Source organism: Anguilla anguilla, chromosome 5 (genome assembly GCF_013347855.1).
Source record: "Anguilla anguilla isolate fAngAng1 chromosome 5, fAngAng1.pri, whole genome shotgun sequence".
In the NCBI taxonomy this organism is placed as follows: domain Eukaryota; kingdom Metazoa; phylum Chordata; class Actinopteri; order Anguilliformes; family Anguillidae; genus Anguilla; species Anguilla anguilla.
In genome coordinates, this window is record NC_049205.1 from 50,072,211 (window position 1) to 50,097,568 (window position 25,358).

General features: G+C 41.2%; 2 protein-coding genes across 2 annotated transcripts in view; one reads left to right on the forward strand and one right to left on the reverse strand.

Annotated features, from left to right (window-relative positions):
- The first annotated feature begins 202 nt into the window (after positions 1-202).
- On the forward strand, positions 203-15,354 carry LOC118227452 (electron transfer flavoprotein subunit alpha, mitochondrial-like). Its single transcript, XM_035417943.1, has 12 exons — positions 203-592; positions 1,643-1,792; positions 2,045-2,126; positions 2,686-2,768; positions 4,435-4,534; positions 5,301-5,411; positions 5,915-6,016; positions 6,516-6,584; positions 6,815-6,897; positions 11,262-11,327; positions 13,419-13,499; positions 14,991-15,354. Exons 1-12 carry the CDS (start codon positions 554-556, stop codon positions 15,024-15,026), a joined length of 1,002 nt encoding a protein of 333 aa, XP_035273834.1. The 5' UTR covers positions 203-553; the 3' UTR covers positions 15,027-15,354.
- A 908-nt stretch (positions 15,355-16,262) lies between these two features.
- Positions 16,263-25,358, reverse strand: part of LOC118227450 (transmembrane protein 266-like) — a 33,913-nt gene continuing 24,817 nt past the window's right edge. Inside the window, exons 6-11 of the mRNA XM_035417938.1 lie at positions 24,935-24,991; positions 24,344-24,482; positions 22,772-22,887; positions 21,166-21,358; positions 18,517-18,579; positions 16,263-17,743 (exon numbers count right to left, since the gene is read on the reverse strand). Of these exons, the coding sequence (XP_035273829.1) occupies positions 17,127-17,743; positions 18,517-18,579; positions 21,166-21,358; positions 22,772-22,887; positions 24,344-24,482; positions 24,935-24,991 (1,185 nt within the window). The 3' untranslated portion in view covers positions 16,263-17,126. The remainder of the gene's footprint in view (positions 17,744-18,516; positions 18,580-21,165; positions 21,359-22,771; positions 22,888-24,343; positions 24,483-24,934; positions 24,992-25,358) is intronic.

Here is a 25,358-nt window from a genome sequence, read left to right on the forward strand (position 1 = left end):
CTTGTTATTGTTTAAGATGTTTTGCATATATTCATTCAATAAAAGTTAAAAAAAAAAAAAAAAAAAAAAACATGAATTTCCCTGCCCTGCGTAGACGCCGGATATGCAGCTCACGGTCTTCTGCATGTGATCCAATCAATCACGGGAGTTCTATCTCGCGAGATACAATGAGCATTCACTGAATTTTGTAGTTGTCGTTTGTGGTATTGGTTTAAATAAAACGCTACACAGATTCATTCATACTTAATATACGTGGTCTTAATACAGGCATATATTATTAGGTTGACACATTCATTTGACATATAAGTGGAATATCTCCATATTGACTGCTCCAACCTGAACGACCCTGAATCTATTCTATGCAGACGTACTGATCTGTACAAAGGAAGGATGGCCCATCGCATTTCGTTGCGGACTTAGATGTGTCCGTGCACAAATGATACGTATCGTGATCTGCGCGGAAGTGATCTAGAAAAACACGAATACTCGATTCTTGCCGTGCCGTCAGTAGTTGCGGCTGTGACGTCTGCTGCTGTGGAGGTGACATTAAATAATGTATAGAGCGGTCAACAAAACACATTTGAGACAGCTGGTGAGTAAACAAACCAACACGCCCTTGGCTAGACCTGGTTAACCGCTAGGTGATACCTAACCGAACGTTAGCTAGCTGGTTAACGTTGGTTAACATAGCTAACGTTAGGCTAGCTACAAAGTGAAATTGTATGGTAACGTTAGCTAGCTAGCCAGCTAGTGTAACGTCAGTAGCTTGAGAAATCGTTGTCGCACACGTGGAGTAAGTTAAGCGTTTGTGTGACGAAGGCATATTTTGAATTTAATATTACACAGCTGTGCAGCTAACCAGTTAGTTCAATAGTTGTTGGCTAGCGATCTTATAAAGCCTGATGTGAGTAGGTTGACGTTATGCAATACGAACAGCACTCATTACGAAACGCCAACATCGCATTTGTTACACAGTCGAATGTTTTCCAGTTAAACTAACGGAGTAATATCTGCTTAGTTAATATTAGCCTGTACTTTTTGGTAAATAAAATGATGTTGGCAATGAACTAGTTGGTAGTTATGTTTTTACGCCTAACAGAAACGCAAAAATGTTTTTACGCCTAACATAAACATTAGTTCAAGAAACGGTTGAAATTTGGCGACAGACAATTGACTAGTGCAGTGTTTACGAATTGCTGCAAGTATTGAATCACCTAACATTTAAAAATACTTATTTAATTACTGTTACAGCTCAAATTCGTGTACAGCGAATGGATACCTGTTTTTCTCTTAACTAATAATAATAATTGATATGATATGGTTTTCATTATGTATGCAATAAATAAACTGTTTATTTATAAATTGGTGGGTCATTCAGGGGGAAAATTGACCCTTTTTACTCTGGGTCTTTCTAATATGTGATACCCATAATGTAACCTTGGAGCAATGACGATTGGTCACAAGGCTAGTCTGTTTGAGGATTTTGTGCAAGCTTCTGCTCTTAATGATTTAAGTAGCTCAACCATATACTAAAATGAATTTGTAAATACAACCAAGTTATATTTGACAAGTTTCCTTAAAACTTTATTTCACTCAATACCAAGTTACAAAAAAAATAATGATCCTTCTGATTTTTTTTTAGTCCTGTCTCTTCAAGAGATGTCAGAGTACCTTGGTAGTAGCAGAGCACAATAATGACAATTTGTCCCCAATCACACTAAGTGCGATTACTGCTGCCAGTAAGCTCGGTGGAGAGGTGTCCTGTCTTGTTGCGGGAACCAACTGCACTAAGGTATGTCACTTGATCCATTGAGTGCGAGTCACATATTGAGTGTAATGCGTTTAACTAAAAAGAAAAGTTTAGATTGTCTCAGAGTCCAAGTGAACCTGTAGTGTTTTACAGCGAGGCTGCTTATTCTCAATGCTGATTTTTAAGTCATTTTAAGTATTTAAATAGAAAAGTACATGCAGCTAACAGTTCTCACCCCTTCACTGTCACATTTAAGTGTGTCTTATACCAGTTGTACTAACCTTCCTTTGATAGGTTGCAGAAGAAATCAGTAAAGTCCAGGGTGTCCAAAAGGTTTTTGTGTCTCAACATGATGCGTACAAAGGCTTACTTCCAGGTAACCTCATTCCCTCATTCACAAAATCTGCTGTGTTTTATCTGGACATAGATTCAATCTGTAGCAGTATAAAGTATTTTCTCACCAGTTCCGTTGTGCTGACGTGTAGTTTATCCCTTTCTTTATGTGAGAAAATGAAGGTAGCCTATGCATTTTGTATTATTTCAACAGTAGACTCTGTGTACGTGTTTACTTTACTGTGGCCATGTCTCCACATGAAAATGAAATCTGTTCAGCACTTTTCATGTCAAGTTGTACCAGCGATCTAGAGAATAAACAGATTGAACAGAAACGAGTCGGTTGTATGTCTCTGACATTTATAAGTCAAAATAACGAATACAAAAGTATAGTGTGTTGCCTATAGAAATAAGCAGCTAAATACCAAAAAATCTTTTTGGATTGGGGGGGAAATCTATTTGGGTGAGCCGCCCAAATGAATTTATTGTATGGGAAACCCTGGCTGAATCCAGAACTAAGTTATGCAGTAGAGTGAAGACCATGTATTGGGTATATCATGTTGGCTACAACTTAACTAAGGTTCCTGAATTTTCTTCCACAGAGGAGTTGACACCACTGATTTTGGCCACCCAGCAGCAGTTTAATTTTACACACATCTGTGCAGGAGCGTCTGCTTTTGGGAAAGTAAGAAACTTGCTATACAGGCTGCACATTTTCGTTCTGCTAACTGCACTGTTAGATCTTCTGTGTGTTTAGGGTGCATCATTTAGTCCATATTTCATAACAGAAGCCCACAAAAGTTTTCAAAATTTGATACAAGTATTTAATATTTTTTAACATCACATCAGCAGGCGAACCCAAAGTAACCTTTAATTTTTCATTCAGAATGACGTGCTTAGATCTACATGTCCATTATGTACAATGAAATTAGTCTCACTCCTGTCTCTTAGCCTAGCTCTGAAGTCTAGAAAGTATTTGTTCCGTAAGAGGTGCAGCTAGAGTGGTATTCATTGAGCCCTGCTGAAGAATTGGAACAAATTATAAGATGAAAGATAAAATGTACTTTATGTTCTTGCCAGGAAAGCCATGATCTGAACCTGCATATTAATGGTGCATAATGTTACTGATGTAAAATATGGATAATTTATGGATATGTGAATTTTATGGAGGTAAATGTGATTTATTTGCATGTTAAGTTACAAATATGATCCGTACTGTATATAGTGAATTTGTTGTCAGCATTTACCATGGATAAACTGCTTTAATTTGAAAAATGAGAAGAACTGCAGTCAACTCAATGTCTTCACCACTCATTTGAGACTCTGAGAATTGAGCACTTAACCCTGAAAATGTTTTGGAATATGGCCCAAGGAGTTATTAATTTATTTACAGTTATTATTAGTTTATTTACAGTTATTATTTTCATTAAGTACTATTAATTTATTTTCCTCTTCTACTTTAATGCAAATTTGAAGCTAGGGCCAGTATTGTTTAAGCAAGTGAGTAGGCATGCTGATCTAGGATCAGTCTTGCCTTATAGATCGTAGTGGATAATGTTACGTTATGGGCAGGGAAACCAGGTCTTAGAACAGCATTCTTACTTGTGAAAAACATTCTGAATATGGGTCTAGGTTTCATGCCGTCGGCCCTTGATTACTGCATGTCTGCCTGTGCACTTTATGTAGTCGCTATGACTTCTTTACACCCTTTAAAGATGCATTGAATTACATCATATAGTAGTTTTTTGTATGCCGTTCACATCACTGGGCATGCTAATGGACGATTTTTGTTTTGTATGATTAAGTTCAGAAATACAGACTGGTTAAAGAGACTGTGATTCATGGGAAAGCATAACCAGAATAAAAGGCCATAGATATCACCAGCTTATTGAATTTCTTAATATTGCTTACGTTCTGTGCTTTTTTTAAGCGTATGATTTATGAAAAAAAATTCAATTATATGAGGGGAGGACCTACAGTAAGCACAGTGCTATCAACAGTTACACATTTTGTAATCTGTCATTCTGTAGTTGAACTGTCAGCTTGCTGATGTAATGGTATTTAAATTGAATTATAATGCATTAAACAATATCTTGTGTTTTATAAGCTCGGTTGTATTGACTGAAGCAGGATATTGGTCTTGGTTTTCCTTGAATAACTGAATGCTTTTGAATGATACATCCTAATCTGTTAGATTCAGATTCATTTTATGAGTAAGACACTCGGATTTGTCAAAGACCACTTTTATTTGACTGACCGTTTTCTCACAAATATGCACACAGTTTTGTTAGGTTAACAACAAAACATTTTTTTGTTTTACCTGCAAGCAAAGCCTTTGTTCTGTTTTATAGAATCTCCTTCCTAGAGTTGCTGCCAAGCTGGATGTTGCTCCAATCTCTGACATCATCGAGATCAAATCCCCTGATACTTTTGTCAGGACCATCTATGCTGGTGTGTTACTTCTAATCATTTTTGTTTGAGATGAGATCATACTTAACTAACATACACATTGATATTAATGCTTAACAACGGCTACTAATGCACACAAAGCACATCTGTCTGCAGATCCTAGTATATTCACTCATAAAAAAGGACACCTCTTAACTTGCATTAAAATGATGGGTTTTATCCATTTCTATGGCATGTATTAACAGTAAGAAATTGGTGGATGCCATGAATGCAAACAAAACTATTTGTTCGTTGTTTGGACCAAGTCTGTCAAGAGGAGAAAGTCTTGTGTTGTCAGTCCCATCCTGGTCCATCTGTAGTTGCCCCAGCTGTCATTTCAACTTGAAAGCCTTCCAAAAGATGCATTTAACTTCATTGTGATCTGGATTGTGCTCATGAAGTCATGAAATATGGATAGCTCAAAATGAAATCTGCCATATAATTTTTGGCATAGCCTGGGAACTTTGGGAGGGAATCAAATTCTGCAGGGATCCTCTCGAATGTCTACTTTGGATTTTTCCCATGACACATTTTTCATTAAAATGCTTTGGAGTATGTCCAAAATAATTTTTTTATTATCAACCATTCACTTGTAGTTTTAGCCATGGACAGTACATATGGAAGGATATTCCGGATCTTATGTTTTTAGCCAACATAACTTTAGTTCCTGAGCATCCAGTGCCTGAGTGACACATTCCTTCCTAAGCGAAAAGCAGAAGGAAATGGACTGACATGGTCGTGCTCTCTCTGCCTCTGGCTGTGCTAACAGGGAACGCTGTCTGCACGGTCAAGTGCAACGAGAATGTGAAGGTCTTCACGGTGAGGGGGACCTCTTTTGAGCCCGCGCCACTGGAAGGAGGCAGCGCTGCAGTGGAACAAGGTACAGCAGCTATGCGTCCTCACCTCCATCCGCACTGAATGACCCATGCAAGCTTTAATGGTAGTACATGCTTTCTGATTTTTCTAACATTTTTTAAGCATTCCTATTTATTTATTTCAAATTTCATCACATCACTTAAGCAGATTCTCTTTTCCTGAGAAACTTACCTAACAAGGTGCATATGGACATTCAAATAGGTTAATAAGAGAAGTAACACCGAAAAGGATAAGTAAGGACACATAATTTAAGTAGTTGATGCAATGTTCAAATTCATGTTAAATCCAGCCAGTGTGGGACCTTTAGAACACATAAGATCTGCCTGCTTTCTTTGTTGGCTAGGTAAAGTTTAGAGTATTTGCACCGTAAAAGTTGACGGGATTAAGAGATTTAAATGTGAGATCAAGTTCGGTATAGCAGATATTAAAGATGTGGTCTAAACAGATATAGCAAAGAGTGGTTGCTGGTGAGATTTGTCTCTGATGAACGTTTGACGTCTATTACAGTTTCCCCCTCTGATCCCGCGGGCATGTCCGAGTGGCTGGAACAGAATTTATCCAAGAGTGACCGCCCAGAGCTCACCAGCGCAAAGGTGGTGGTGTCTGGAGGTAGGGGTTCAAAAACTCACCTTTTCCACCCTAGCCATAGTGCTCTTAGACCCTGTAGTTGACATATGTGTCATGTACCAAACTTAAATTGCAGACTTCACACAGTAACCATAGGCTAAGTCAGTAAATTTATGGCAAGTCCAAAACTCGAAGTGTGGCATGATTACAAGAGAGATGATAAAGATGAAGACGCAAGTGAAACATGAAAGTGCTACATGAAAATGCTAGTAGATCAAGATACAAGCGATGCATGAGTGATACTGGATTTGGGGGCAGAGGAGCAGTATTAGAGTTAGTAAAGCTACAGTCTGAAGAGATGCGTCTTCAGACCATGGCAAAATGTAAGCAGGTTTGCCTGAATGGTTTGCAAAGGGATGGGGAGTTTGTTCCACCACTGGGGAGCAAAGGTGGAGGGTACATCAATATGTGTGCATATCAAGGCATTATAGGGCAGGTCATATGCATGCTGTTTGTTCAAATGGAGTGTCTGTCCATTCAGGCAGAGGACTGAAGAGTGGGGACAACTTTAAGCTCTTATATGACCTGGCTGACAAAATGAATGCTGCAGGTAAGGGCCGATGTAGAGGTTCTGTAATGGTAATTTGCTTTAATCTGAATTGTAAGTGGTTTTAACTTTAAAATTATCTTATTTTGGGGGACTAGTGTTTGATTTAACTAGTTAAACTGTATTACACGTTCACACACATACACACAAACACGTGTGTGTGTGTGTGTGTGTGTGTGTGTGTGTGTGTGCGCTTTATATACTAATAACCTGTTTGTATGTTCTGAATGTAGTCGGAGCATCCAGAGCTGCTGTTGATGCTGGATTTGTTCCCAACGACATGCAGGTTGGACAGACGGGGAAGATCGTGGCACCTGTAAGTGATGATAAAGTTGTATCTTTTAGCATACAGACACGCTTATTCAGAGCAACATTCTTATTTGACATGCACATGCTATATTATTTATTCATAAAAAGTACATGTTGTCAAATGACTCATTAATTTGCAATGCTCAAGGAGGCAATGATCCACTTTGGACTGGATATGCTCCACTACTGTATTCTAATAACAGCCCCATCTCCTTTGTCGTTAACTTATTGAATGAAATTTAAATTTTGATCTTTTTTTTTCTGATACACTACAATGCGCTTTCTTCTGTGCCTGTATTCTATGGAAATACACCTCCCTGTGCAACTTGCTTGGCCGATAACTAGTTTTCCCGTGCAGTTCTAGCTACGTTGAAAAATGCATGATTGTAGGGAGCTTGTGAGTTGAACATGCAGATTTTAAATGAAGTCTGCTTCAAAGAATGGAAAATTAGAAACCGAAAAGTAGGGAAAGCTAGAAAAAAAAATTTGACAAGTGATATCAGCATAATTGGCACATTCTGTATATACTCTGTACTACAGAGTAAAGTGCACTTCATTTAGTTTGTAATGCATGAAAGTGAGATTTTGGTTTGGAGGGAGTCTCAGAATACACACATTTTACCCCCATAGCCACTACACATCTGACTGACTATCGGAGAGGAGCTGGTTGCCACAAGGTGCACCACACCATTTGGTACAGGGACAGGTGCAGTTTGCAGCTGTATTCCACATTTGTACATGTAGAGTCTATGTTGCTGTCAGTGGAGCCCCTTTCAATTATGAAGCAATTATCGGAGCTTCAGCATGGAGTAAACCATGGAGAAAAGTACAGGCAGCACTTTGATAATTAATTTTCCAAAAACAAACGCAAGAGGAGCTACTCTCCATGCAAATTTACTGGGCTTTACCTAGCTGCTCAAATGGAGACATGAGCAGATGGTTGGGCTCATTTATAATAATGCTATGTGTTTATAAATTAAATTGTAGAAAATATGGGTAAATTTGATTTGGGTGACAAGTGTGGAGCGGTCTGTAGGGCAGTTGACTCCCCCTGTTGAGGGTGGGGGTTCGAGCCCTCGCTAATGCACCTTCTAACCCCTTCGCTATCTGTTTCCCATTGAGCTTTCTTCCTATGTGAATACAGCTCATATATCAAAGGAGCATATATGTAAATAAATAAATTTCATCTAGTTGAGCCAAGTAACCATCTCCATTATTACTTCTCCATCTTTTGTTTGTCGGCTGTTGTTTGTTACTTTTTGTGAGATAATAAAACTGTTAGAATCTCAGGAACATCTAAAATATCCAAGATGTAATTAGAAGTTCATACTTGTAATCCCAATGCCTGGGCGAAGTAAGGAGCTCAGTTGTGCTCTGCACCCATCCATATTGCGCTCAATATCAGAGACCGATAAACAACAAGCCATGTTATTGTTTTGTCTGGAGGGTATACCGTTAGATAGCCTAAATAAAGGTCGCGTGTGGGTCATGCTATCCATGTAGGAGACCGCCTGTACTGCTGGCAGCAACTCACTCGGCTGTTGGGGAGACTGGGGCTCCAGCAGATATTTCACTTTCACTTATGGAAATAATGGCAGCCCTATTAGGCTGTGAAAGACATACAAACGTTAACTTAAACTTTTTTTTTTCTTTTTTTAAAGCTGAGTTGTCAGAGTGAGAGCAAGAAACAACATGAGTCACAACATGTTTTTTTTCTTCTACAAAATTGTCAGAATAAAAGGAAGAGACCTTTGACAAATTGGCAGGGGTGGCTTGTCACCTGTGGTTAGAGGGGTTAGCTTGGCTTTAGCTCTTCAGGTTAACGGTCGTGCTGCACACGTTCCCTGCATTCACATGTAATTATAGCAAATAAATGAGATGATGACATGCAGAGATAACATTGCCCTTTTTTTGTCATAAAACCGATGGTCATTTCTGATAGTACTCCCACATCCATCATTGCTTGCTTCAGATGTCCATATTATTTCATTATTTCTAATCAAATAAGCCTAAAAAGATTTGTTTTCCATTATAGCATTCTTCTGGGATACACAAGATGTCATTATCCGCACATTAGGAAAGTTTAAATCTCTGGAATTGTAGTTAATTGCTGATTTAGTGCCCTAAATGACCCAGACCCATTAGTGAGAAGATCTAAAGAGACCGTCAGCTTGCCTTATCTGAAACTTGATAATTCTGCAAGTTAATTTTGTAAATATTTCTGTGAGTATTTGATATGTGCTTCAAATTTACAATTTCTTTTTTATTGGAATGGCTACAAAATATGTTAAAGAACATAATGTGTCCATGCCATCTTTCCCTGTGCGTTCATTCTCAAATGGTAATGGTAATGCATTCTGTCCTGAAAGTATTGCACTGTTATGAATATATAATTCATTATTCTTCAGATTTAATGTAGCCTTCTCGTAATAATTAATATTAATTGATTTTTGCCTGCGGGCATTTCCGCATTGTTGGTCGTTGAACTCACTATTGTAGTTCCTTCTAATGTAACTGTCTGTCATCCGTTTTATTTTACAAATGCACAACTTGTATCCCTTTTATGTGTAATCCTCGTTAGCGCAAAGTACCATACCTCTAAATTTATTAGAGTCCCCACACGAATGCGTGTCACTCTAATGAGGAGGGCAACACCTCAACTAGAGCCATTCATAAAATACAAATATGGCCGATGGAATATGTGACTGCACTGGAAATAAATTTGCGTATGGTGCCTCTTCTCACATTCCTGGCCAATGTTTTAACATTTTATTGTATGAGTGTTTTTCGCTTGTTTATTTTGTGGTAATGCATGTTTACTTGAGACTTGCTCATCTTAAAACCTGTTGTTTTCACAAATGACTTACAATGCCTTCTTTTAAAGCATGTTTTTTCAGCCAAAATATCAGTGTAGCAGTGGAGTTTTGCATCCACTAAATAGTTGATGAGATATACCTGTGATAATAGTGTGTCTGTGTTGCTTAGTACTTCATGCTTAGTAGCTGAGAAGAAGCGTGTTGTAAAAAATTATGTCTGGATGAAAATGGCAAGCCCCAATTTTAGAGCAGCATTAGAATTGCGTTATCTGGTTGAGTAACCTGAGCGCGTCACACTGGCCCACAGATATCATCTCTCACCTGAATGTTGGCTGTGGTGTGGGACTGTAATAATGTAATGGGTGTGGAATAACTATTGGGTATTTAATTAGCCTGGAGATGAATGTGGATCTCTCTCTCCCTCTCTCTCTCTTTCTATATCTCTACCTCTCTACCTCCATCTCTGAGGGAAGCTCAGGCAAAACTGTCCAGGCATGGTAAATTGTGCAGCCATTTGTTTCTTCCTACTCCCACTGTGGTTGTGTATTTTTAAACGTAGGGGCTGCCCAGAAGTACTTTTTAGTGGAAAACTTTAGAGAGCTATTTGTATGCAGCTGGGGACTGGGGGGGATACAGGGTATTTTTTTTCCCCTCCTCTCCCCCATTTACTCTCCAGCTTGGGGGAAAAAAAGCACTAGATTGACAGTGGCTTTCGTACTGGATTATCCAGCTTGGCTTTTAACTCCAGGAGAACTGTGTTCACAAATTGATGCTCTGCTCCTCCGGGGCCGCCACAGAAACATTAAATTGTACTGAAATATTCATATGCGAGTGCATTTAGCTGAAAGCAATTGATGTGGTGCCGCCGTCTCCCCAGAGGGAGCCCGCAAATGGTGCTGGGGCCTGGCTCTCGGTGGCAGACGCCCTAAGCGCCCTCCTTATGAGTAATTACGCCGCGCTGCCTGCCCCGGTCGGGGCTCTCCAGAGCTCCGGTGGAGGGGGTTAAAATCACGGTGCGTTCCTGCACACACACACGGACAGTGTCCGTCTTAGCGGGTGTTTGTCATTATCTATGGCGTGTGCAGGTTCTGTTGTCATTTGAGGCGCCTGATTTGTCCCATGTGTTTCTGATGCAAAGGCAGTCAGGTATCCATGTCTGCGGGTGTGTGGTAGGGCTTCACCAGCACGTTGAGTCTGTGTGATTTCACTCACTTAATGCCATACACTGCTATTGTGTCATAATCTTTTTTGGGAAGAGTGATATTCCTATTATTCCATATATTAATATAGAACCCATGAAAACTTTTGTCACTGTTGCATCATTTGTGCGTTTGCCCCCTTTGGCAGCGTCTGTTTGACCAGGTGAACCCCTACTGCTCAGTCAGCGGAGGGACCCCCTGCCTACAGAAACCCTCCCTCCCTGAGTGACACTGTGACCGTTTGCCCCACAGGAACTCCAGACCAGCCTCTGGCATGAGATTTCACTTTAAAAAGAAGTGCATTTTTTCACCCCATCGGGCTGACTGTGTATGCCTGTGTTCTCTTCACTCTGCAGGAACTTTACATCGCTATTGGGATTTCAGGAGCCATTCAGCATCTGGCTGGAATGAAGGACAGCAAGGTAGACATTGGCTTTCCATAGTTACTCTAAGTTATCAAGTGTCATCTGTGAATCTTTTAGACATGCCCCTGAAATTCTTGCTGTATTTATCAGCTGGCATATGCTCCCTGCACACAGTTAAATTCAAAATTATTGTGACAGTGACATAATTATGTCAGTGAACTAATGATGCAAAGACACACAGCTGGCCAAGAAACGACTTGCACTTTAGCAACTTGCACTCATGTTCATTGCTTTATTTCAAATCCCATGGGCTGGTGTCCAGAGGCTAAACAACAAAAATTGTGTTACTGTCCCAACACTTTTGCATTTTACTTTGTTTATACATTTAAGTATCTCTCATTATATGGTTATGTATAAATGCCATACTGCGATTTGGACAGACTGTAACTGGCAACAGAAGCAATCCCCAGATATACAAGTTAGTTGTCACCAGTATCTTTTATAAAGTTTTAAAAAGTTTATTTTGGCTATAGCTCTTTTTGGTAAACTGTGTTAGATACCTTCTGTAGCTCAGCAGGTAGACACATAACCTCATACTTAACATCATGCAATGTAGGGCGCATGTATGCGATTGCCAGCTCAAGTTACTTGTGTTGCAGAATATGGCATTCAGTTCCTCAGAGCTCTACAGTAATTGGTATATGAACCCTACAGTACCCAAGAGAACAGCATTAGCCCTGATGTCTCTTAGCTTGAAAAGGGAAGTAGCGCTGTGAAAGCAGTCTCAGCAGTGAGACTGCTTTTCCTGAAATAGTGCAAAAGGAAGAAAGAAAGAAGAAACATTAGTAATGGACTTATGAGTAGTCATTTAGAAGGAGCCATTTAGCTAGCACTATAGATGAAATCTAAAGCATTTTCACTTGGATGTACACAAACGATTCTGACACTTTAAGATTGCCTTGTGTTTTACAATATGATAATATAACCTAAATGTGTGATTTTAAATTAAATGCAGGTTCTATATAAACAAATTGCACTTGGATGATCAATATAATCAACCAACTCCATTTACGATTCCATTTATGCATGAAACATATTTGGCCAATGTGGTGTGATTCTGATTCTGATCATTTATATAATAAAAAGATGAATCCAGCTTCAGTTTAGTTTTACCTTAAGAATACTATTTGGGGGACTACTGCTCAATGGGTCTTCTCTTTTTATTGGTTCCCCTAATTATGTGGCAGAATCTGGGGAGGTTTTTTTTATTTATTTTTCCCCTTAAGAATCTGAGTGAGTCTGAAAACTGGGCTGTCATTTCATTTCTCCCCTCCTCTTGTGGGAGTGACCCACTTTCACCACAAATGAAGGGAGAGAAAGTATCGCTGTCAATGGAAGAAAAGTGTTTTATGTAAATGAAAAATGTAAAAAGTCTTCTGTAGCCATGGTAACAGTCTCCTGAGTGGATTCCGTTAGTGAAGCAGGAGGTCTGTACTGGGAGTCAGTGCACTTAAGAAGTGTGTTTTAAAAAAGAACCTGAGAAGCTTTTTAAAGAAGGATGTATAATTTATTTGTGTTTGTCTCATGCTTCAGAAGACTTTAAAGAGTGTTCGGGGGGGGGGGGGGGGTATGTTCTGGAAATCACAAGATCACAAATTGGGCATTTCTTACAATTTTTTAGTTGTACTTATATTCTGTGCTGGCATCACCAGCATGTTTGCAATAACAGAAATAAATCCCTTAAAATTTGAATTTTTTCCCTTTTGTGTTCAGAAGTGTATATTGAGTCTGTCAGTCATGTCCGAATATCAGGATATTATTGCAAAAAGCTGATGAAAATTAAAATACATATTCTTTATATGTAACTGAAATCATTTTCAGCCATTGTGGGATTATTCTAATAGTTTACATTTTGTTAAATTAAGTTTCCATCGCTCACTCTTCCCTCTGTCAGTCTGTGTCAAATCTGTCGGTGTTTCCTGTTTCAGTCTTCCAGCAGGCTGCTTTTTATAAATGTTTCGTTTAAGAGACTGTTGGCATTGACCAAACAAAGGCTAATTCATTGCAGTGGCTGGGGTTTGGTGTTTCCTGGGGAAAAACCTCCACGTTTTACACGTTGAAAGTAATGGTATTATTTGTTTTTTTCAGACCATTGTTGCCATTAACAAGGACCCAGAAGCTCCAATTTTCCAAGTCGCTGACTTTGGTTTAGTTGCTGATCTTTTCAAGGTAAGATGCACAACATCCACAGTTTAATTTTTTCTATGTGTAATATAGGTCTGCAAAAAAACCATTCTCTTCAAAATGCTGCGTTTAGTCATTGTACACATTCTCCCGGTCTTCACAGTTACCCTGTTGGTGCCTTGTACTATATTGAGATTGTAGTTTCTACTGATATTACATTGAATAGTTCTTATGACTGCAAAAAAAATAAAAATAATTACAGACTGTTTAATTAGCATGACAATCAAGATGAAGGCCTACATGTTGAAAATTAGAATTTATTATTATGTTTGTTTTAATTGTGGTATATCACAACATAAGTAGACCTAATTATTCTACCAGGTCAAAGGTCCCACATGGCATTATGGATGTGGTCAACTGTCTGTGTGGTGTGGTGGTGGTAAGGGGGAGGGTGCCCTCTTTATCTGTGCCAGGGAATGTTGGCATCATGTCGAAGTGGCAGTCCTCTAGGGGAAAAGTAATTGCCTGATCACGAGCCAGGGTTTTGGCCCGAAACCCATTTTGGCAACCGAGAGACAAAGCCACAGCCAGCCCGAAACGGGCGCGTGCAGAATTTCCCTGTTCAATTCTGTAGGATTCATTATTCCGTCTAATGGAAGTGCTGATCTCTTTAATTATTGAGCCGTTTGAATTCAACAGCGGAGTTCAGCCTGAGAGCCTCCCGCTCGCGAGGAGACACGGCAACCCCCTCGACCCGCAAGAGTAACCGATAGTTACCGCTAGCGGCCGGTGTAGGTTTTCAGCCTTATCTCCGTTCCTTTCTGCCGCTGGCTTACACGCTCAGCCGCCCTGTGCCGTTCCTCAGATGTAGCGCCTCCGGTCTCTGGTCCGGGCCGCTCCACAGATAAACACGTCACGGGCAGTTCCTGTGCCAGGAGCCTGGCACTCTCTCCATAAGGAGGCCTTTGTTTACTATGAAAGGGGTAGTGACTGTTTTCCATTTGTTTTGCTGTAGCTCATCATTTATTTAGCTTCCATGCAATGTGTGATAGGTCCTGGTGTGTCAGTGAACCCTTTAAAAGTGACTGGGAACAATGGCCAGGAGTAGCAGAGCTGTTGGGCAATTATTGACTTGCATCCAATCGGTTCTCTTAAAATGAACAGATCAGCTCTATTTATCTGCTTTATTTTCAGCCAGCTAAGTTTAAATGTCATTGTCATTTGCCAATCACTGTTACTTTTCCAGTGATCAGCAGACACCATTAGTGAAGGCAGACAAAGAATTTTGTGATCCACCATCCTGCAATCAGATTTTCACAGGGCAATTTGTTATACACCATTTTGAAGGTCACAACAGCAACATCCCGCTTGAGATTTGAACCTGCAACCCTCTGCTCCAACTGCATTGCACCAGCACATTCTGCGGTCCTTCAGGCTGTTGACAGGGACGGAGCTAAGCTGAGAAGCCAAAGCCAGAAATTATTTCAGAATGTTCATTTGACTTGCTAATCTCTATGTTTTATGTGTTTTCTCCAGGTTGTCCCTGAAATGACCGAAGCTTTGAGTAAGTGATGCGGCACAGGAAAATCATCCAGCACCAAGCTATTCTCAGCCCTAAAATGTGACCATAACCTCTCCTCATGCACAACAAATACCTCCTGGAAATAATAGACTTTTTTCATTTATGCAATAAAGAATAGAAGTTGTTGGAATTCTAAGTCGTGTGTGATTTTTCCAATGCTCTGATGAATTACCTGTATTCAGTGGTTGTTTCATACAAAATATGAGTTGTATTGCTACCAAAACAAAGAATTATGACAGTTCTTTAAAGTATCATTTTAAAATATTCAATAAAATGGAATGCACTGTATAAATAAAGCATTGCCTTTTTTGTGCTAAATGGTTTGCATTACAAAATGGAAAATACTCAAATATCACTGTTGTCCAGTGGTTCACGTTATCATTGTCTCCACAGAAATATACCTCTTTCTAGATAATCTTGTAATGTGAAAGAAAATTAGCTGTAAATGACTCCTGTATAGTCTTTGTTGTGGTTTATTTTTTCCTTTTAAAAGGTGCCAACATGGTTCTACACAATAAAGAGATGTTGGAATACATAATTAATGCAGAGTGGCCCTACTGTATGAAAAGCCAAAAAGCTCTAAATTATGTAAGCTGCTTTTACAGTTTTCGGTTATGATCAATCTCAGAGGTAATAGGATCAAAACACCTTTTGCAATATATTCAACGCCAGGGAATTTACAAATTATTTTCAAAGGAACAGAAAAGGCACTGTTCATTGGCTGATTAACTTATATATGAATGTTATGGTGTTCAATGGAAGTGACCTATGTTTTCAAAATATAAGTATTAAATGCACATTTACATCATGGAAGCTGAAGGAGCAGGTCTGTGGTCGATATGACTTGAGCAAGCTCTACATTGTACCGGTGACAATTTAATAATTTTCGTTAGGAAATATGATACATTTTGTACAAATTTCAAATTCTATTTGTTGTAACGTACATTTGGATGTGTTATTTTGTATGTTCGTTAAGTTGACATTTGTGTGATACATATGAACATACTTTCTATACACAGACCAGAAAAATGGCTTGCTTGATTTGAATTGTCATATTGTGAAACTACTACCCAAATCCTTAAACGGACAGCTGTACCTTTTCTGGTAATAATATATATAGCATTCATCTGGAATGTGTAGTCTGGAGCACAAATTAATCATGTGGAAACTTTGTGTTGTGTTTGTGTTTTTTTGAGCAGTGGGCAATAATTCATTAGCATTTTCCATCAGTTTACAAACTTGCTTTTAATCAAAGGACAACTGCAGTCTGCAACAAATTTCCTCCATGTTCAGGTTATAAAATTTCTGTAAACATTAAAGTGCACAGGCTTAGTTTGCCAAATTCCGAAAGCAGATCTTTGTAAAGGTTTGTGCTATGATCACTCCATTTCTACTAGTTTTAGAGTTTAAATAGTTTCCCTTAGCTTCTCAAAATTCCCCAGTAGTTGCTTTCCTTGATCTGTTCTTGATTAATGATATTGGAGTGAGCACAGTTAAGCCTCTTTAATTTCAGTACAAACATCATCATCTGTAATGTAGAAAGACAAAAGGTAAGAAATTGCTGTGAACACAGCTCACCCAATCAAATGTACCCTGCAGTAGCCGGATCAGAGACTGTACATTTTGTTACAGCATTTCATACTAATTAAAAGATAAATCCACTTACCACCCCATTTCCCTTAATCACTCCTTTCTCACACCCAAAAAGAAACAGTAAAATAAGTCTTCGTCAGTTTCAGTAACACTATTGAATATGTTGTTCTGTAAAAGCTGTAGCATGGCACCTTGCTGGTTATCACATTGGGACTTATTCACAATGGAAATTCCTGATGATTCATCAGTGCTGGCTCATAAAACTATTCTCCCTGCCGTCCACTCCTCACCTGACAATTGTGCAATTTTTTTTTTTTTTTTTACCAGGAAGGGGCCTCACAGTTGCTGGGGGGGGGGGGGAGGGGGGTGTCAGTAGCTTCACATGGAGAGTGCTAACACAGAGAGGCCAGCGGGAATGTTCAGTTCATGTGAGCTCGTCGTTCAGTTTCTGAGGGGTTTTTCAGACCTGCCTGGGTAACTGCGCCCCCTGCTGGTCACTATGTGTCAGGCAGGCGGGCGGCGGGGGCGGTGGTGGGGTCGAGGAACCTGTACTTCTCTCCCGGGGGAGGCTCGCTGGCCTGCAGGTGGATCAGGGGCTTGGTCTGGAACACGCTCAGGTTCTCCTGGTTCTTCTTGTTGTAGATGTTGACCCTGTGCTCCAGTTCGGGGCTGGTCTCAGCTGAGCCGGTGGGGCTGGGCAGCTTCAGGTTCACCGGGTCCAGCCCTTTCTGGGCGAGGCAGGAGTCCCCCGTCAGCGAGGAGAGGAGCTCCTGCACCACCGCGCTGGGGTCCCGGAGGCCCCGCGGCTCTTGCCCCGGGGGCAGGGGGCCGCAGCAGAGCGTGGGGTAGTCAGAGGAGGCCTGGCGGGCGGTGCTGCAGTCGGTGGTGGAGCTGAGCGTGTGACTGCTGACGCTCGGCCCTCGGACAGAGGAGAGGCCGGCGGTGCGGGACGCGGCCACGGAGGAGTCGCTGGCCGAGCTGGCTACGCGCGGCGGGGGAACGGGGGCGCTGGCGCCCAGCACGGTGGAGGACATGCTGCTGGGGTTATCAGGCAGGTGCACGTCGATGGCCGCCGTGGTTATGACACGCGTGCCCGTATCGGGCACTCCCACGTCTGCAAGAAAAGAGCTACAAACTCAGCAGAAGCCATAAACCCACAAGATTAACAGCGGTTATATTATACATTAGGCTTCCGTTACAGAGCTGCTACACCCTAGCTCCCCAGCCGTGGAACAAACTCCCACTCAGTCACTGCCCATCTTGGCCTGAAGACGCATCTCTTCAGACTGCTCCTGGACTATCACTATCCTACAGGACACTCCCAATCTAGAATCACTATTATTTGTATCCTAATTTGTCCCTGTGGCACTTTCATGTTACACTTGTACCCCCATTCAGCACTTATATTGCACTAGTATTGTTATCTTGATGTTGTAGCTCATTGTCACACCTCCTAGTTTGACATAGCATTACTTTCTGACCTAGCCTATGCTCACTGTGTGAACTGGAATTAATGTGTACGTGGCTATGAATAACTGTTACGTAATAAGTATTGTACCTTACCGGACCTGTGTTTCGTAGTTGTTCCAATGAGCTTTGGTATGCACTTATTGTACGTCGCTTTGGATAGAAGCGTCTGCTAAATAAATATAATGTAATGGTTCCGGGATCAAGGTACATCCACCATTGTTCCTGGAATGTTACAGGATTTATATTTTCTGCAACCAGTTTAGACGCATGAAGCCCGGCGATGTGTATAACTGCAAAATCAATTGCTTTCATTCATCAATGAAGTGCTGAGTAACATTGAAAACCAGCAGACCCTATCATTCTGCATGACCACAGCTATGGACCCTTTCGGTTCATGGTAAGTGCCCTTCTACTTACCGCTGCTCGGCTCGCTGTAGTACTGGCTGATGTAGTTGTTCATGTCATCCCGAGCAACAGAATCTGGAAAGAGGAAGAATTACAATACACAGAACATCAAAATCTGAGAAAAAAATACCAATTTCCAGGAATATATCAATCCGGCATTGCCACATGATGAAGACTAGAAAAAAAGGCTATTTTAGGCCAGACTAAACATTTGACTGCTTGAGGCAGTCAATGTATGTAAACTTAACTGCAAGCGTGTCTCTTTGAATAAGACACCAGAACTAGCCTCATGTTGTATGTCATGGATTTTCTTACCACATACAACCGTAGAAGTATTTTCAGTCCTAAAGGTGCACATGACGATTTGTGCAGTCTTTAAAATCACATTGTTGTGGACTGAGCTGGTGGGTGAAGGGGCGTGCTCTGCTTGCCTGATTTGGGGGGGGGGGGGGGGCAAGTGGGCGTTTGGGGCGGGGGGTAAAGTACTCTGAGTGCCCCTGCCATTCCCAGGGGACCGGCGGAGCCTCTGACGGCTAATTTCATTTCTTTTTCGAGGTTTTGAAATATTAATTCAAGGCAGCCCCACGAGGGGAAGCATTGCACTCGCTCAAACACCACCAAGACAATCACTCTGCAATTAATAACACATGAGCTTCAAAAGAAGCAGTCGAACTTAAAAGGCTCTCCGATATGCAGTCATCCGCCATACACTCTGATTCTAGAAGGAAGATTTGGGGTGACCTGCTTTATAAGTGTGTCAGTGTCATCTCTGTTCTGTATAATATCCATCAAAACTATATACTTCTGAGTCTGAAAACCATTTTTCTATAATAATAATAATAATAATAATAATAAGAAGAAGAAGAAGAATAATAGACATTGATAGACCGACCAGACAGCCTATATTTGTGGTAGCAGTCAAAAAAAGGTTGTAAAACAGTAATCTCAGTCTAATCCTTACTGGGACAAAGTTTAAAGAGTGAGCACTTTAAGTAGTACTCTGCTGTGGACAACATTCTTCATAAAGCCATGGTATTAGGCGATCACATCACAGCCATCCCACACCCCATGTCCCAACTTAATGCCCCCTTGTGTTCTGTATGCATAACAACTGGGGAGAGACATTTTTTTGTCCGTTGGAAAACAATAGTCCCAAAACATTTAAGAGTCCCTTAGCTTTTTTCCCCAACAAGAATAAAGACTTACTGAGGGCTTTAATAAGAATGAGTGACACTTAAATGTCATGCATTCATATGAAAGAACCCCCTCCAGCAAAACAAAACCACCACCAGCCCACCTAAATCCCAAGCCCTGTCCGCTCCATCGACCTGCCCCCCCTGCTCGGAGCGTGCTTCCTGGTGCCTGGGTTTTGGGGAAAAAGCCACTCTTTCTTTTGCTCCTTGGAGCCAGATTTCCCACAATCCCCCCGGGCAGCCCTTAGGATCCAGCCTTGGCATGTTTTCCCCTGCCTGTCATGGTTTCCAGGTGAAATGGAACAGATGTTTTCCGCAAGCCGGCCTCCCCGCAGAACAAGGCCTGACGTGTGGAGCGCTCTGTACCTGAATTAGCCGCAGCGCTGAGACGGCCACTAGGGCTCATGCGGTAAATGGATTGGGCGGATTTTCCCCTCCGTTTCAGTGGTTTTTAAAAAGCTTTTTTCCTCCGTGCTATTGATCGTGGAGTGCCCAGAGTACGTTGTGTGCTAATGCTTGCTTTAGGACCCGGTCTCGGACATGCCCAGGGCCGTGCTGTCAGATTCACAGAACAACTCTGCCACTTTTCAAGCGTTATGCCATTTTGTCACTTTGTGTCCTTCACAATCGTGTACCTCCCAAACAAGATTTGCACCATGATGATGGCTAAGAGGCCTTAAAAGTGCTGGTGTGTTTATTACTTTGTAATGTCCATGAAATAATAGCTTTTTAACTTTTCGAAAGGGAGAGAGTTGCCTGGTTTTTTTTGCCAGATATCCAAAGTATTTTAAATCAAGATGAAATATTTTCTTTCTGCCTCTCCCACACTCTCACTCTTGTTGTTTGCAATACGCTACTTCAAATAAGGCATAAAATATATAACTTGCAGGTTGTAAATGATGCTGTCAGTAATGCCTCGCAATATCTACAACTTCAAAATGTACAAAAGCTCTTTTCAGTACTGATTTGATTATTCTGTGCAAGGGATCCTCTTGCTAAACAAGTTATTACTGTACAATACCTCCACACCTGTAAGTTTCCCTCCACTACTACAAGTGTGGCCATATTCAACAAGAGTCTCACTCTCCCTGGTACTGAAAAAGGAGTTCTCAAAACCTGACCACAGACAGGGACTCTATTGAACTAAGTTGATGTAGTGTATTTGCTGTTTTGTGGTTGTCACTTGTATACCTACCCAGGGACAACAGATGTAAATTAGCTGCTAGCTAACTGTAAACTGTCCCTGCAAAAATAAACAATAAAATAAATAAATAAATAAAGTATTAAACTGTAAAAGCAAAATTTGCCTAACCTAATAAGGCACACCAGAGTCCGGCAAATATAATGTAAAAGATGTGATCAATAGCAGGAGCAGTATAGAATGACAATGAGGTCACAGAGGGAGAGAATGAGCAAATGTGGGTGCTGCTGTCTGGGTCGGTTCTTTAGAAGGAGGGGTGTGGGGTACCTGGCGGGGGCCGGGGCTCTCTGGCTCCACCGCGGCCCTCATCGTCCGACTCCCCGGGGGTCAGCCCGTCCACCACTTGGAAGCCCCCGGCCTGCTTGTCCCACACGCGGTGGATCTGCATGGCCGCTTCACGCTCTGCAGCCAGGTCCAGGTCCTGCTGGGCCAGGTGTGCCCGCAGCTGCCTGATCTCAAACTGAGAGAGAGAGAGATATTATTAACATATTCATTATTTTAAGAGGTGCATTTTTAAGTTTTAGATACATAATGGCAAACTAAAATAGGTTGAATGGCCTGTTCTTGTCTCCAAATGGTTGTAATACTGTCCAGTTAAATGCAGGTAAAAAGACACACACATATGAATATGTGATTTGTCTGTCTGTCTGGATGCAATTAGCAATGGAAACTATCCAAAGGAAAATAGTGCCAAAAGTAGTGAATGAAAACCCGTAATCTCAGCCTAAATGAAATTTGGGGACTTTTGTACCCAACTCACCAAACAGCACTAGTGTTTCTCCACCATTACACCTAACTAGCTGGCCAGCCAATGTATCTGATCAATTCCATAACTGGATTCCATTTACTCCTCAATGAATGATATTGACAAGCAGCCAGTCAAATTGCTGTTGAGCTTGTTTGAGCATTGAGTTCAGTATTCAGTAAAGTGTTCAATGGCTGGGATGACTACAGCGACTTGCCATGATGTACAGCCATTGCCTCTTTCAGTATTGATCTTAGAGGTCCTGAGCACTGGGGACGAATGCGATCGTAAAACTGAATCGACAGCAAGCCCCTCGATCTGTACAGAATGGCTGTCAAAGCTCATTTGGGGGTTGTGTAAACAAATCCCAAAGAATGGCTCCGAGATTCTATCTGACTGGATCTTACTGAGCCACGCCAGGTTTGTTCATGCTGAAACTTGCTGAAATGAAATGAAAATGGCCACCAATAACAAAGAATTACATTGAGACAAAGGTCCACATATCATGCCATGCCATGGTTCATCGTGTTAGTCACCATTACTTGCATGCAGCGAAACTATATCTGAAATACTCTTCTGTAAAAGAAGTATGGTACTTGTGTGGTTAATAAACACATTTCAATCTCAAAGCAAGTTGCCGTTCTCATTTATATGATATTTTACTGCCCTCTGCTGGTACAGAGTGAAAAAAACACTTTTGGCAGAAAAATAAAGCAGGATGTGTGACGGTGTGAAGTGCAATAGCAAATTCAGACAACAGTAAGAAAAAAAGCTCTTATTGGTTGTTGCCCCTCTCAGGAATCAGCCAGGGAAAGATACAATTCACGGTAGGATGACAGTCTCAAATCATGCATGAGTGTTGAAGGCTGCAGTGAGGAGACAGGTGTCAGTCAGGGCCCAGTGAGAATAACAGTGTGGTAACAGGTGTCAGTCAGAAGCAATGACAGTAGCGGTGTTGTGACAGCTGCCAGTCGGGGCTCAGTGGTAATAGCTGTGCGTTGACAGGTATCAGTATGATTCACTTATTGTTCAGTGGTATGGTGACAGGGTCTCAGAGCCTGCTCCAGTCAGATTGACAGGTATCAGTCAGGTCTCGGTGTGGTGCATTGGCATGGCCACAGAACTCACAGCCTGCTCCTGACAGATGTGGGTGAGGCGCTCCAGCTGTTCCTCTCTGACTGCCTTGGCCTTCTCATACTGCTGGATATCCAGCTCCATCTCCACCTTCACCTGGAGCACATAGGCTGAGAGAGCAAACAGCAGAGTCACACCACACACAGCTGGGGACAGGGCTGTAACTGGTCACATGCTGTCACAGCGAAAGTCTCAGGGGGAAAATGTATTCACATTTAGTTCATGTTTTTAAACATTGAGAACAGAATTTAAATTGCCTAAGACTGATTATTAAATGCATTTATCTTTCAAGTAACATCTCAGCATTTTTTGCCACACACATATTTCGAAATATCGGTGGCACAGATATTAAATCTGTAGAATGCATCCCCTATCCACACACATACAGCAAAAGCACTTTATTTATTTATTTATTTTTTTGGACATAATGCAATTTCAAGATCGATACTGTAAATACAGACTCTGCCGTCAAATTGTCGAACTTGATTATGAAATAACTTTACTACAGACAGATCATTTCCTCCCAGTTTGAATCCCACACAGCAGGGGTGGGTTTTAACCGCAGAATACAGGCTACAACCTTGTACCTCAAAGGCTGTGTCTCCCCTGACCACAGAACACAGTGTTTCTGCACATGCTCCACAAAACATGGCTACGTGCTAGAAAGCAGAATACTGGGTCGCACAGATAGCAGCTCCAGTAACACAGGAAATAAACTAATCTGACAGCGCCTGCCAAAGTCTTGTGGAGATTGACATGTGGGTAGGGGGTGTTCTTTATAGAGCAGTCGAAATGTCAAAAACGGATACATTACAGTCAGGGGAACATGGCAAAGGATTATTTTGAGGCCAAATTTTTCATGGAAATGACCAATATGCGAATGATGACTGTCAAGGCTATATGGTGCATTGTCACATAACTCTGGTGCCACAGTACTTAGAGCTGAAAGAGAAAGACTGCCAGACAGGGATTTGTAGCAGTGTACAGGGGTGTGACACAAGTTCCTCATTTGTGTAGCCAATAGTACATTGTATTGGGTCATATGGACCTTCAGAATCGATTGTGCTGACATTATCATGACTAAGAACACAGCGTACAGTATATTAATTACAGACATTAGGCACCACTCAACAGTTTATAAAATCAATACACCTATAAAGGGAGAGGATGTTTGGCAGTTTACCAGGAAACTTGATCAATATCCATATTGTTATGAATGGTAAACAAATAATATACACAATTAATTACATACCAGGGTAAAATAAAATATACAAAATAATTGCTTCAGTGTTACAGCATGCTGTGTTACATGCTGTGTTCATGTTGCACTGCAAAAAAAGTACCTTACATTCGCCTAAGGCTAACGTAGGATAAGATGTACTGTTTCAACAGTATGTGCAGGCCTCAAAGTTCCCCAGATGTGTTTTCACATACTTGGGAGGACCAAAACTGTAGTAGCAATGATATATACCTTAACTTTGTTTGTCTTCTCCTGATATCATTTAAATTCGGTGTGTGGTCCTCCCAGTTGCATGGTCTCCGGTAAAACAGAGCAAGAACACTCACCATCAATGATTCTCTTGAACCTCCAGATGCGCAAAGTGATAATCAGACTGATGGCATCCCAAGGGCTGCTGGGTCCATTGGCAACAGTGGAGGCCACCATTGGGGCCAGAGAGAGGACGATAACAGCACCGTCGAACACCTGCAGACCACACGGGGACAAGGCCAGTTTAGCAGCAACCTGCAGGGAAACTCAAAGACACTATGGAGCCTGTTGGCAAGAATTAGTGCAGTTGTCAAGCCTTGACAGTCATTGCATTTTTTCCAAGGTTGAACTGGCTTTCAAGGATGAATTCAGAAAACAGACATTGCTCCTTTTCTATGGGGTATAGTCGTCTCTCCTCACAACTGTAATGCCTGTCAGAGACCAAACCATGACTGTAATAGAGAGAAATGGTATGAACAAGCACAAAAAGCCTTAAAGGCCGAAAAAGCCATGAGGACACTGACCCCAAATTTAAAGTGTACGCCGTGCTCATAGAGTCCGTGTGTGGCCTGAAGCAGCGTTTCAGCCTGAGGCAAAGTTAGTCTCATCAGCATTCAACACAGTACCTCTGCCAGCCCTGACCTGAGCAGACAGTGCTGAGTGCTTACCTCAACTTTGTTCTCGATGTAGTCCCAGATCCCTAGGATTACAATCCTAAAGACAGTCTTGACAGAGAAAAAGAGAGAAGAAGAGAAAACACAGATATTTGGGAAATGTAGTTTTAAATATGGAGAGTGGACACAGTCACTTCTGCATATATTTTTACTTTAAAGATACCTTGGTTTCCCTCATCCTGTGAGGTTTTGGCTTCATTTTATGTTTCCATTATAAAAAGCTGAAAGTATAACATTGGTGCTTTCATAGCTGAGACATATTGATTATTACCCTTGCTTCCGAAATATGCAACATCCTTTGCTTATAACCTGCCAAGCGATTTAGAAATAATTGAGAAACAGAAACAATGGATTGTATGCGAAATACAGTGCAGTACACAAAATCTTGGCATCTCATCAGGTCAGGCTTGCAGACCCA